Genomic DNA, 14447 nt, shown 5'->3' with positions numbered 1-14447 from the left:
GTATCAGGCACATTTAAAGTCACAGGGACATTAAAACATAGTCCCATTATTCTGTCTGTGCTGAACAGTTTTTAGTGTTTTAATTAAAAAAAAAAAAAAAAAAAACGCAAATGTAGGCAAAAATACATATTTTAATGAGGAGATTTGGAAGGACTACACAGTCGTCCACTAAATGACTGTTAGGCAAAGCCATAATGAACTCTTCCTCCTTTGCTCAACTCTTAAAAGTAGTAAAAAATAACTCTTGGTTAAGACACCCTACAATTACATGGGGAAGGGGTATGAGGCTGCAGCCTGCAAAATGCGTCCCTCCCTGAGAACTAGCTGGTTTTGACTCCCCTGGGCGATGGTGAGTCACTGAGGGTTTCTCCTGTAGCTGAAGTCTGACTGTAAATACAAAAGCATACCTGTGTTATGCAAAAAAAAACAACTAATTTCAACTTTACTACTACCTTTGACGCTAAAATGATGGTGCAGACACGTCTCACTTTCTGTAAGTCTTCAATCAAAACACACAAAGGGCTCAACAAAGGAGTTTATTTACTGTCAACTTTGAGAAAACAGCAAACGTTTGCATACGAGAGGCATTAACGTCAGTGAAATTGCTGAACATATAGAGTCCAAAATTTAATTTTTATACTGTGAAGATCAAACAGCTGCTGAAATATACAGCTTAAATGGGAGAAACATAGTGTTCAAAGAGAAAACTAGTAGTCATGTTTTGGACATAAAAATAAGAAAATGTCATATAAAACACCTAAAAAATACATTCAAATAAATAGTAATACTGCAATTGCCTCCATAAAACTATCAGATGTCAGAGAGAGAGGTCATGTTGAAAAAGATCAGGCACTTCAAATATATTGTGCTATTAGCAGATTTAAGTGCATCATTTCCACTTCTGCCACTTTCGCTACAACATACATCGACTCATTCACCACATTTACCACAGAAGCATCCTCACTATGAGAAACATGGAATTTGACACCTTGGGAAACAGTGACTGAGAGGAAACTGAGAGCAAAATGTAAACAAGGTCATTTCCAGCTAGCCCTCCACTGATTAAAAAAGGATTAAAAGTTATAAACAAATATTACGTTGCAATTTCCACAGTGTTTCTTATAAAAATTTCACTTTGTGTCATCCATATTTTACAGCAACAGAAGAAAAAAAAAGACACTCCTCTCTCCATTGAACTCCTCATCTCTTGTGCTCCAGTATTTGCCGCTACTGTGTGTGTGTTTGTTGCATTAACAGAGGAGCAGAAAGACTATCAGTAACATCGCACACTGTGATGCTGTGGCTCGTGCTGCCGTCCCTCTTTGGTGCTCAGGGTCTGTCCGATTGTGGCCCCCTCCCTCAAAGCCGCTGTAGTACTGGCACTGAAACTCTTCTTGAAACATCATCTTGTCTGCGTCGCTAAGCTCCCCGGTGACGGTCGGCTTGCCGCTATCCCCGACGATGCTGTGGGAGAGGGGGTTCAGATGCAAGTAAACGTCACTGTCTGATTTTTTGCGCAGACAGCGGCCGTGAGAACCGCACAGGGTCTGGCTGCATAGCTCTGCTGCCGTGGAGACGTTGAGGAGGTATTGGCTCAGCGTGCCCCGGAGATATGCATCCAGGTCGGAGCAGCTCGTCTGGAGACAAAGAAAATCAACACACTCAAAACTTAACATCAGAACTGTCCCTATTCAAACTTTTCACAGGTATGAAGTTCAGGTGACTTGAATTGGTTGAAGTTGTTAGAATGTCATAACTTTATGTTTAAGACTAATCCCTCATTTCAAGTAAAATGTGGTTCATATATACCATTTTCTACTCACTTACAGATTCAGAATTTTCCTTTTGGGGTCTACTAAAATAGGTTTTCATGCTTTAATGCTGAGGCACACAATTTTCTCATACTGTACATTGCCGTCTGAAACACTCCGTCCTAGCGCCTCTCTATTTAAGACCTTTTCTCGAAAAACTAGCCACGCAATGTGCTAACACTAAGGATTTTCCTATTGTTGTGGGGACATTGCTATGAAAAAATAGTTAAGTAATACACAGAATCTTTAGAGTGCATCGAGATACTTGGGTTCACTCCATACACTTTATATAAAAGATGGATGGGCCCTGAAAACCAATGTCCAAGTGCCTTAAACCTGCATTCTTTCACATGGCCAGCAGGGGGTGACTCCTCTGGTTGCAATAGTCTGACTAGCCAGATGTAGTTTGCATGGGTAAGTCTGCCACTGCCTGCGCATTTCATGCACACCATTGCTACATCCTTCACTTAGCTTTGCCAAAGACAAATGTGATTGGTTCAAAGACATACAAACAAGCCAGAGTGCTTTTATCCCTCCTACAGCAGAATAAAAAAGAAGTGCAGCCAGACCATTCTGTTCTATAGAATAGTCTGGCTAAATGAGACTAGCCACCTCCCACTGTTCATGTCTGGTTTCAAAAGGGCAAGATGGCCCCAGTCAAATTCCAAATTCAATGCTTCAAAATGGTCTACAAAGCAGTGGGAGACGTCATGGTCACTGCATCCATCCTTTACATCCTCTTGCAGCCAACAGCAGAACGTTTGGCGTGCTTTGCTCGAGGCTGAGACATTTTAGAGTTAATAAAAGCAGCTCTAGTGAGGAAATAATGGTGGACTGTGAGGTGGATACTAATTTTTTGTTTGAGGGGTTGCCAGACTAGCCTCTAGGCAGGTATTGTGCAAATGTGTAACATGGTGATATAGATAAATGATGGAAGGAAAGACTGCACTTCAAACAAGATATTTCAATCAGGTAAGGAGCAGCGTTGATTATTTTTCATTCTCACTAGTTATAACTGAGGCAAAGTTGCACCTTTTAAATGAGGCATGTAATGATATAATGAAAAAAATAGCCACTTGATGTGGCGCAGAAGTCCTGGCTGTTAGTAGCAGAAACTACTCTCATTAATGACTATAACTCATTTCAAATGTGAGGCGTGCAGAGCCACTGTTTCCAAAAATAGAAACAAACACAGGCAGAAAACAAAGCATTTTCACAGGAATCATATGCATCAGAATCACTATGTGTACAATATACTGGACATCCCCTATATACCACCCCAATGCTACAAAGAATATATAGCATACATACTTCCATATTTATATAAAAATGAATTACCCTGATCACTTGGTGCTGCAAAACACACATTTATGAATGTGGCATGAACAGACGTATCTCCAGTGAATGTCTGTATAACCTGCACATTTTTGAAAGAAGCGTCTGGTACTTTGCTGCAAAACCTGTCTGTGCACAAGATTAAACAAACTCTTCACGGCTGATTTCCAGATTTTAAATCGGCTCCAAACGAGATCAAAGTCCTTCAGACAAATATCTCGTGTTTATCTGAAGAGCATCCATGTGACTTAACTTACCAACTGTGACCTGAAGCCCTGAGGAATAACCAGCATCAAATGACTGCACACATGACAGCAAGTCAAAGATGATTACAGTTTTTTTTTTAAAAAGTGTAAGTTGTGTGTGACTGATTAATATGTTTGTCTCATAATTAGTGTGCTGATGCTCACCCTGCTGCTTGCATAAGCTGCATCTCCCCACAGGATAATTCCAGCGGCTCCCAATGCCACACTCTCCCCGATGGTGGAAACAAGGTCAGTCTGTAAAAGATGATACAGCACTTTACATTTCAAGCCAAGCAAAGGGAAAATACACTGCTAAGAGGGTCAAACTGTTAGTGGGTCATAAGCTACTGTATGTGAAGTACAACGCCAGCTCTTATCTGTTCATTCTCCCATAAGGAAACACTCTATAGGGTGTTCAGCCAGATTTTCAACTGGACCAACACCCATCCTGCCTACTCGACACAAATGAAAGGTGTTGGGGTGTCTGACTGCTACCAGAACAGGAAAGGACTGTGGCCAACGATAAGGAAAAGTAGAGAACCATGCAGCATGCACTGATATAAAGGGGTGAGTGGTAGTGCTGTATGTTAGAGCCCCAGAGTGACCGAGAAGTAATCTAAGACACAGAGGAAAAAGTCCATATCGGCTGCTTAAGGAATGCATACATGGCCAACAGCACACAGGAACACATTAGTCAGTTTAAACTTCAGAAAAAGCAGAACAGGCGTATCAGGAAGAGGAACCGAATTCAGCATCGGCGGTGTTTCTAAGGTCAGAGCGTCACCTCTGTCAGCTGTTCCAGGGAATTGGCGTAGGTGGGTCGGGTGTACACAAAGACCGGACGCGCCAACCCTGTGCCTGATGAAGCCAAACGCATCCCCTCCTTCACTCGGTTCCGTACAAACTGGCGTCCGGAAGCTGAGGAACGCAGCACCGTGCTCATGTAGATGGAGGGGTAGAGGGCCGTGCTCTCGGTCCACAGCCACCTCAGCTGCTCGTTGCGGGCCACCTCCACGTCCGGACAGCGGCCCGTGTAGCTCTCCAGAGTGTGCCTGTAGTCGTGGTTGTAGCAGTCAGGGAACAGGTAGAACCCCCACAGCTGGTTGGGCCTCAGGTTTTTAGCGTGCTTCAGCGTCTCCAGCATGAACTTCCTGGCAGACATCTCAAACTCCTGCTGGGCCACTTTGGCCACCTGTATGTCAGACCAGGTTGGGTTCTTCTGCCGCACCAACTCACGAGAATGCCTGCGATAAATGTCTTTGTTTTCCCAGTTACGTATCCAGAGGGGACGCCACTCCTCCCAGTCAATAACTGCTAAACCTGTGGCCCTTTCTTCACGTATATACTTCCGAACGCCTTCTGGCATTTTGTCAAGGTGCTGCGTGAGACTCACCACCTGAGGCAGCCCTCCGTTCACTGCCGTTTCATCTGATTCAAAGTAGGGGTACAAGCCCAAGCGATCTTTGTAGAAAATGGTCAGATTCTGTTTAACAAAGCCCTCATTGGGTGAGGCCACGATCTGGAACTGGTCCAGCTGAAAACGAATGCCATGCCGCGGGGCACAGTCCTCAGTCGGGGCATTCCATGCGAGGAGCAGAGGCTTTTGGGAATACAGCGGCCATCTCGTGGGTTTCAGTCCCTCAGCCCAGACTCCGTCCCACAGCAGAACAATCAGCAGCAGCACTTTCCAGTCTGGCAGAGTCCAGTACAACATGTCTTCAGATGTGGGTGGACAGAAAGGACTGTCACTCTCTGCTCTACAATTCAGATTGAAACGTGTTTTTAGTTTAGCGTTCTGATCGGTGACACTTCACCTCCCAGTACATTCATTCACAAAGTCATCTTTCCAAAATTATGACTGTTCAGTGTAAGTTTGTTTGTAGTTAGTATTGTACTGAAGACACACTGCTGCAATCACATAACTATGAGGATGTGTAGATAAAAAAGATATATAGAAAAATAGAAGCAGTTTTGTATTTTAGATTCTGAAAGCGCCTTTGCTGGTTTGGTATTCTCTCTTTCCTTGGCTAAAAAAGTGAAGATTGCATATTGATTCAGTTGTCACTGTCATTTCAGACACTCTGGTAAGTGACAGTTCCAACTATACATACTCATAAAGTTACCTAATCAAAAGGAAAATTAAAAAAAAAAAACTCTGCGTGAGTTTAATTACAGTGCACCAAAGACACAATCAATGTTCCTTGTGAGGATGAGTAGATAAATATTTTTTTCATTTAGTTTAATATTCTTAGATAAAGATTTTTTTTAATATATTTTATTCATTGAAAGCATCTTTATAAAAATGTAAGCAGAACACCTAAGCTTCTGTGTTGCTTTTCTTTGACTGTTTGCTAAAAAAAGGTGAAGATTCTCCATCAACTGATTCAGTTGTCAGAAACTGTGAATTCAGAGATGTAATGTAGATGGAAATTTAGTTTTCTGATAAGCAAAAGTTCTCAGTATAGTCATTTAGAAAATTTCTTCTTCAAAAGAAAAGAAAAGCACCCCCTGTGACTTTGTTTCAGTTTAGTGCACTGAAGAGATGTTTGTATTCTATGTACTGAAAGCATCTATGTTTGTTTTGGTTTTCTTTATTTGTCTATCTATTTTGCTCAAAGAAGTGATTATTCAGAGAAATCCATTAAATTCAGAGCTGACAAGACAGTAGGGTTTTGTTGTGCACAATCAATGCCAGAAACTCAGTTTACAGAAAGTGATGCAAAAATGTTTCCAAAAAGCATCTTCACAGGGATATCTGCACATTTCTACGGCCAGACTTCAACATTTAATAGTTTTTTATTACAGCTAACATGAACTGGCTTCAATTAAATTGCAGTTATTTAGCCATAAATGAGCAAAACGTTAAATATTAATAGACTTGAGTGTCCGTGCAGATGGATAAACTTACCTTTACTGGCAGACTGGAGAAGCATTCCCAAAAACCAGAAGCCAGAAACTTCAAACCGCGTTTTTTTTTCTTTTTACGCTGCCTCAAAACAAATAGAAGAATTTCAAAAAATGTTTCAAAGTAGGAAAATGACGACGAGATGAATTTACAACGGCATGTGTCGAGTCTTCTCACCGGTGCTGCCTGCGGTCTTCGAAGCGAACAGAAGCGAACTTACCCCCTGCGATGTTGTCAGTTGCAAGTCGCCCCTCAGAGCCAAACCACTTTCAGGATGTTCCATTCCGGCTGGGAAACGGGGGGGCGCAGGGGCCACTGGCGAAACTAGCCGGACATCCTAAAAACTCTGTCAGCACGTCTAAAAGCTCACAGCGACGTGTTTGTTCACCTCGAGTGCTCACATGATTTCAGCTGCCCGCGAGGTGAGACGTGGCTTTGATTTCGTCGTGTTTTGTAGTATAAAAGATAAACTAAGTGTCCCGGTTACAGCGCGGAATGAGTCCGTCCAAGAAGTTTGCCACCACTGCCGTGAAACGGATCCACTGTACGGAGCAAAGTCAAGATCCAGAGAAGGTCACCGCGGGCCAGCTTGCCACATCCCCGAAATAAGATCACCCCCACGAGTGACCTTTCAGCTGCATTACGATTACATATGGTATATAAATAATCTGGCATTCAGAAATTAGCTGAGGACTTCTTTTGGTTTAATATTGCAGCTTAATCCTTAGTTCACTCCAAAGTATTTCTCCATGGAGCTCAAAAAACACCCTCTGTTTCATTTTAACCCTCCTGTTGTCCTCATTTGTAGGCACCAAAAAATATTGTTTCCTTGTTACAAAATGTTACAAGTCATAAAATCATCAGAATTTAAAAGACAAGTAAAACACAATGTGGTGTATAAAATACAAAAACATGTTAAAAACTGTTATAGTTCAAAGGAAGCTGAAATCAAGGATGACTCTCCAATCAAAGTATGTTTTAAAAAGACACTGAAACACCTGACCTCATTTCCTCTGGCTGATTGTCCCAGAGGTCCAGGACCCTGATTCCACTCTAGTTTATCAGTGATTCCCCTGGAAGAAACAAAAGGCCTCTGCCCAAGGACCTCAAAGTGTATTGAAAGTAAACGTGACATTTTAAAAATGCATCTTTAAATGTACAAGAAGTCAGCAGATCAAGGCTTAAGCAGGAGTGATGTGATCACATTTGTTAGTTCTGGTTAAAAATCTGCTATTCTGCACCCATTTAACAGCAATAAGAGGAACACAGAAAACAGGAGCAATACAAATATCGCTAATATGTTATTCTAACTTTGGCAGATCGTCTGGTCACTTAGGACCAAATTGCTTTTGTGTTTTCGGTGGTTTTAAGGGTACCTTTGATCTGCCAATGAACAAGAGCAGGAAAAGCTCATTTACTCAACTATTACATTTATCACCAACTACTGCGATCATCAATCAATTTGTCTGTGTCATTTTTAAAGGACAAAAGTACATCTTCTCTGATAGCAGCTTCTAAAATGCAAATGTTTTGTGGTTTCATTACTTCTGTATGGCAGTAAACTGAACATATATGGTCTGTGGACAAACCAAGACATTTATGGACAACATCTTGATGTTTGAGAAACACCAATTGATATTTTGGATCATTTTCTAACATTCTGTGGACCAAACAACTAAAGGAGAACATAATCAACAGCTGAAAATGAAAATATCCATTAGTTGTAGCTCTTTTGTAAATTAAATTACCCACTGTAGCCACATTACAGTTCAAACTTTTGTCCATACTGAACGGAAAACATAATAAAATAAGAAATATTATCTCAAATAGTGGCAGTAGGTGCACAGCATATGGGTTAGTGATCAAGGGAGTTTTCATGTCTTTTAATTGTGACAGTAATAGTATTTAAGTAAATACACAAGAAAAATATTCTGTCACAGGCACACAGTAAGTATTGCATTACATTTTTGAACTAAACTAAAAGCCCAGATGAGTTATGGGTTTCAAGTGTTCATCTACTGCTATTAGATGCACACTTTTTATAAGTTGGACTTAAGTTTTATATGCAAAATCAAGATCTGTTAATAACAGTGATCAGAGATATGTTGTAGAGGAGACAGTACAATATTTACCTTTGAAACATGCTGAAACAGAAGTAGCACAAGGACAAGGATCACTAAGCTGTACTTGAAGACACGTACCTTAGTCATAATACATGTCTCACTATGACACGACAACTGATACTTATACCCACTACTGCATCAGTCTGAGGGCAGGAGATCTTTTTCTTTCAATATTGAAGTGCATTTCTCTGGTGATTCTTCTTTTTACAGGTCTTCTGGTTTCATTGAAGTACTTTTACATTGTAGTGTTGCTACTTAAGTGAGGATTTTAATGTTTTTTTTTCCACTTGTGCACACTTCAGACAGTGGGCACAAGGCATCTGGCATGCAGATGTCATTGCTGCCTGAGGCATGTGATGACAGCCACTGGCAATGGCTCAGTGAAGTAACCAAGTACCACATGCTGTCATGCTGCCAAGTACAGCAGATAGGGAAGTGCAGGGAAGAGAGTAGAGGTCATACATTGACACTTAATTAACCAACTTAACAAGTAGGACCGTGTCGATTGCAGGAAGAAGTAGGAAATCCTGTTGTGAAAAGTTATTTAAAGTGCTTCTGTCAGCACTGATAAAACTGATGCTTCTGCCTAGTAGTCCAAAGGTGAGGTTTTTAAAAGTTCGAATATTCCCTTCACAGATACATGTGAGCTGAAATATGGTCAAGCACGTGATGGAGGTCTGGAAGTACAACGTCTTCCTGTGTCAGAGTCCATTCCACTGTTTGTCCTCTGAGCTTTGCTGACTCACCTCACCATGTCATCGGTTTCTCTCTCTTTCTCATCCTCCCCTCTTTCTCTGCAGAGTGTTTAAGGAAAATATGGGCCGTGCACAGCCCGTGTGAATGAAAAGGGAGGGAAAGGAACAAAGAAATAGTTGAGTTTCCCTCTAGTCTGGGCTTCCCTTTGACCTCTGCTTCCTGATCGTTACATCAGCAGGAGTCAGTGACTGTCAGGAAGCAAAAACAATGGCAGGGAAACTGGAAACACACCCTGCCACCTTCACTTCACATCCCAAACACTTTGGGTAATGCTGTAAATTTGGACGGATGAATTTCACTGGAACAAGTTCATCTGACCTTAGCAAAAAAAATATTTAATTTAAATGTACACAGTAAAACAAGACGGAGACATAATTTGTGTAAAGAATATCATGGCAAACGTAAATGTGCTCTAAATCCCATAACATCTTAAACTGAGGAGTATACGCATTTCACTGTTTCCATCTAAGCTTTTTTTGCGTGGCTTGGCGTGTTGACTAGATAAACAGGAAATTACCATAAATTTTCCCAACCATTATTTGTTTTCTTTCAGTGCTGTGGCAGGAATATGTGTGATCACACTATAACACAGTCAAATGTAACATAATCCACCTGTGAGCTGAGATAAATTAGGCTACACTAAGCACTGCTGTTTTACTTTAAATCGCTACACTTTGTTAAATGACTCCAGAGAAAACAATATATCTCTTTTACTGTTTATAATTCAAAGCATGTTTTAGTGCTTTTTCGAGGCGGCTGATCATTTATAATGACAGTTTCTCTCAACCAAAGCCACATGGACCACTTTTCCCTGTTAAAACATATTGTATACATCAGGGAACTCATTGCACAGATGAAAAAAAAAACAACCAAAAAACACACGATACAGTGTCACATTCATGAAGTTCATACATTTTTATGGTTATATAAGAAAGGGTTCATCCTTTTTAATTCAAGTGGGACTTTTCGTGAAGCTTCAAAGAACAGCGGAGAGAAAACACATCAAAGTGACTGACCTCTGGCCCAAAAACGCACCCAACCACATTCCTCACAATTATAGACACCAGAGAATGCCTGCAAAGGAAGCCCTTCCCATGTATTTGTCTACTGCACACACTGAAATATGTTTGCATTGCCATTAAAGTTTGATTCTGTGCCAGCTGGCAACAGCAACAACCTCCACTGGTCACGACTTGACTCTTTACTTCAGACAGCATTTAATTTTATCTTCAGCCTTTTGTGGGGAGTCTAATTACACAAAAATATCATTAGTGGAAAGCAAGTAAATGTATATGATGAATGCCCCAGAAATGTACACATGAACATAGTGAAGTTAGAGCAGGTAAAGCATTCTGCTGCCATCTAGAGGTGACATACTTTGCAAGTTGCAGACGTGTAAATTAACAGAATTTCAAAGCATTTGCAGATTATTCTCATATTTGCATAATCAGAGAAACTAAGCAAGGAGCAAAAACTGACTTTTGTTGCTGACAGCAGCCTCGCAACTCAGCAAAGCAGAAATTTAAGAAGGCAACGAGGAAAAGCTAAAAATAAGCCAGAATCTGAAGATGTCAGGGTTATGTTTACAGCTGTCGCGGAAGGGATGGTCTGACCACAGATTCAAAAGTCACCAACTTGATGGAATCCAATCTCTACTTTCTATTCTCTTCTTGTAAGCATGTGGACTTTGAGATTTCATTCTTAAAAAAGGTTCTTCCTGAATAGCTGGCAACATTAAAGATACATTAGTTAAAGATTCCCTGCTGACATTTTTAGTACATAAAAATACTGAAGCTGTGTATGAAGATTTTTACACACAAAAAATTGGCTACAAAAGCTGCAACCACTCCTCTGTCAATGAAAAATACATTTGTGATAATTCAATTTTGGTAATTTCAATTATTTACAGAACTAGCTTGACATTTTGGAAAATCCACTTATTTGCTGTCTTGTTGAGAGTTACACAAGAATACTGACACCATGTTTATGTCTGTACTAGCCGGTCACATTAGCTGAGCAGAAATACTGGAAACAGGGAAAACAGCTAGCCTGTCCAAAAGCGATAAAATATTTTATTACTTTAGTACTTGACACAAGATGCTTCCTACTTGAAGTCCTTTGTGAGACTTCAAGTTTCCACATTACTCTCACAAAACCTGCGTAGGGGCTCATGATAGGCTCCCAAATGACGTGCATTCTTGACATAAATGCTGATTTTAAGATGAGCACAGGAAAACATGCTCTCTTCATCCAGTAAATCAGGATGGTTTTGCATTGCAATGCTAAGCATCTAAGTGAAGTAACAATATGCAAGACATTGTTGATTGTAGGGGGGCATGGTAATAAAAACTCATTGGCAATAGGAACCAATATAATAAAAGATCTCTTGACTCATGATTCAGCTCAATAAACCATTTATTCAAGTATTTCCAACTAAGAAATCTGAAGGTATTTACAGTACATTATGTTCACTAGTGCAGGTCTGAGCTCCAGAAACCGAGACAGACTCAGACATGACGATACAGAAGATGATCTTATATACAATAAATTTCACAATCGTTCATTACTCCTACACTGTAATAGCATCTCACATCTCTCTTTCACACATCCGCTCAAAACAGAACTAGCACGTGTACACGTACGACGACACATACAGAGTCTAACACTCTACGTCTCACAGAAGGCATGAACCATTAAAGCCTTTTCACATCAAAAATGTCTTTCCCTGCAAACAAACCTTACAGGAGAAATACAACTCAGCTTGATGTATTCTCAAAGACTGCTTACATATCAGCTGGGTAGTGGAAACACAACCTGTACCGACACTACTTCAATGTCAAAATATGGACATTAGTGAACAGGACACTCACTGACCATAGTTGAATCCAAATGTATAACATTTCATTCAATATATCAATTTATGATGACAAGTTGGAATTTTCCTTTTTCCTTCCAGACCACAGTTCCAATCTTGACTGCAACACATGGGAATGGAACAAGACTTTGCTCCAAGTTGAGTATCTGCAGCTGCTCATCATAGTAGGTCAGTCCTATGCAACTTTTCACACCTCACAGAGGACAATGGGGAAATCTACATGAATACAGGGGTGGTCGAGCTTCACGATTCCCTGAAAAGTGAAAGAAACAATATTCACATCTGGTAAGACTGACAATTCTGACAAAACATTCCTCATCATTACTATAGCGTGTCCCGAGCTCACCTGCGGAATCAGATTTTTTTGGATCCTCTTCAACTTGGACTTTTTTCTGCCATTTTTTGTCACCACCGTCTCTTCATAGAATTCATGAGCTAGGTCGCCATCCTCGTCATAGTACAAAGAACTGTCAACACAAAAACTGCATGTAAGGACGGGTAGTTTTCATAAGCTCTGAGTTAATTCTGTGTTAGCTGGTCAGGTATTAAGCTAGACTGGTTCTGTGCCAATTTCTGTTTACTAATATCTAAAGTGATGAAAATGTGCAGTATTGTTTTGCTCTGTCATGCACGTTTTGTCCCATGGGGAATGAATAGACTGAATTAAAACGTGCCTCTGGAAACCAGAATAACCTGCACAACTGATTTACTGAGACTAGTTCTTCAATAAAAATTAATTCCAATGAAAACATTAGACAGTGAAGTCTGTTGCCTGTGTAACTAGGATATCAGCTACAGACACACACAGAGCTACTGAGGCAAACCAATCATATGATGTTGCAGGTGAACCTGTGGCCTCGGGGTCAGGGTCATGACCATGAACTGTAGTGTCCCTGGCTCCATCAATCCTGGGAGTTTTGTGTAATGTAATTCATCTTTTCTTACTCCCATCACTGTGTGTCATTTCACTGCTTTCAGCCATTAACCACATGTGCGTGGCAGAAAAAAGCAAAACAAAGCAAACCTACCAGCATGAGCAGGTAACACTGAGGTCAGATAAGAAACATGTTGTGATCAGGGTGACCCAACCCTTTGCCACTTCCTGTCAAGCAACATTTACCTCCTCCTGGTAAAAACAAACGGTGTTGCATTCCTGGAACCTTTCAGACGGGCCAAGGATTGCTCGTTTCCTTCATTTCCTGAATCACCTCCACCTCCGCTGCCTGAGAAAGGCCAGACACCTTTGGCTTTGGATCCACTTCCTCCCATTCTCAGAGATAAGGCATAGTTAGTCTCCAGTTAGAGCTTTCAGTCTGGTTGATGGCCAGATGCTCAATTGCTTACCAAAGCCAGGACCTACAAAGTGAAAGCGCACAAAGAAATCAGAATTGAATTTCACTGCTTTACACTGCTGCTGCCAGCTGTGGCACCTTTTGTTTAATGTCTGTTTGGAGCTCATGGTTTTTCATATGTTGCTTATGTAATTTAACCATGTGAAATAAGTGTATACAGTTCAGAGACAAAACAGAATTATACCTGCTGAAATGAGAACTATCGAATGAGATTTTCATGCTTGATTTGCATTTAAACTAAGTGTAAAACAAACCAGCTCGTTATACTTGCCATTTATACGGTCTCTTTCGTATTGTAATGCTACATTATGCTAGCTTAACCACAAGCTAACCTACCGGGCCACACAGAAACCGAAAACTAAACGCAAGCAATCTGATTCATATCGATAGACACATCGCTATATCAATTCAGAAACACAATTGTTTTATACACACGTAATGTGCACCGTCTATATTCCACAAACACGCCCGTTGTACATGCTGTAACCTACATTTGGCTAATAATAACTCGCTAACGGTACCTGCACATTTAGGTGAGTTAGCCAGTTAGCTTTGACCACTGACGCAGGTTAGCTTTAGTAGCTAAACAGTCACTCGCTTTACGAGGAAGCGGTGCGTCTGTAGACACACACAGCACTACTGTTTTACTCTGCCAGAGCCTGTATCCTAAATTGCGCTTCTAGTCAATATCCTACCGTATCATGTGCTGTTAAAACGACACGTCCTGTCATAACTTTTACTACCAGCTATGGTTAGCTAGCGTTAGCTGTTTTGGTCGGCGCGTCGTCGAGGCGATCAGCTGATCTGACTGACAACCGGTTATTAGTTAAAGGCAAAACGTCTCATTAACATAATGTTACGCGTTTATCTAAATATCCAGCTCTTAAACGTGCATTGAGGGCTACAATTTGAGTTTTCTGTGGTGACTAAAGGGTTTGTCTATACGGAGTATTTTTTTTTTTTTTTTAATTTTATTCTTTATTTCATTCATTTGTAAATTTTTTTTTATGTAAATACAAACTTATCACATTAAATATGATAAATG

At 40.6% G+C, this 14447-nt stretch overlaps 2 protein-coding genes across 3 annotated transcripts; both read right to left on the bottom strand.

The window, feature by feature from the left end:
• Window positions 1-523: 523 nt before the first annotated feature.
• hyal2a (hyaluronidase 2a) lies at window positions 524-6527 on the bottom strand. Its single transcript, XM_023287442.3, has 5 exons — window positions 6474-6527; window positions 6300-6377; window positions 4176-5148; window positions 3557-3646; window positions 524-1637 (listed from the first exon to the last, which is right to left on the bottom strand). Exons 3-5 carry the CDS (start codon window positions 5103-5105, stop codon window positions 1251-1253), a joined length of 1407 nt encoding a protein of 468 aa, XP_023143210.2. The 5' UTR covers window positions 5106-5148; window positions 6300-6377; window positions 6474-6527; the 3' UTR covers window positions 524-1250.
• Window positions 6528-11572: 5045 nt separating this feature from the next.
• On the bottom strand, window positions 11573-14371 carry tusc2a (tumor suppressor 2, mitochondrial calcium regulator a). 2 transcript variants are annotated; one of them, XM_023287436.3, is made up of 4 exons: window positions 14098-14371; window positions 13171-13406; window positions 12397-12517; window positions 11573-12303 (listed from the first exon to the last, which is right to left on the bottom strand). In XM_023287436.3, the coding sequence occupies exons 2-4, from the start codon at window positions 13317-13319 to the stop codon at window positions 12238-12240; spliced, it is 336 nt and encodes a 111-aa protein (XP_023143204.1). In that variant the 5' UTR covers window positions 13320-13406; window positions 14098-14371; the 3' UTR covers window positions 11573-12237. The 2 variants fall into 2 exon arrangements, with proteins under 2 accessions (XP_023143204.1, XP_023143205.1); XM_023287437.3 differs by lacking the exon at window positions 14098-14371 and adding an exon at window positions 13924-14082.
• Window positions 14372-14447: the final 76 nt, after the last annotated feature.

Source organism: Amphiprion ocellaris, chromosome 5 (genome assembly GCF_022539595.1).
Source record: "Amphiprion ocellaris isolate individual 3 ecotype Okinawa chromosome 5, ASM2253959v1, whole genome shotgun sequence".
Taxonomy (NCBI): Eukaryota; Metazoa; Chordata; class Actinopteri; family Pomacentridae; genus Amphiprion; species Amphiprion ocellaris.
Note: the sequence above shows the minus strand (reverse complement) of the source record. Positions and strands in the feature narration are given on the sequence as shown.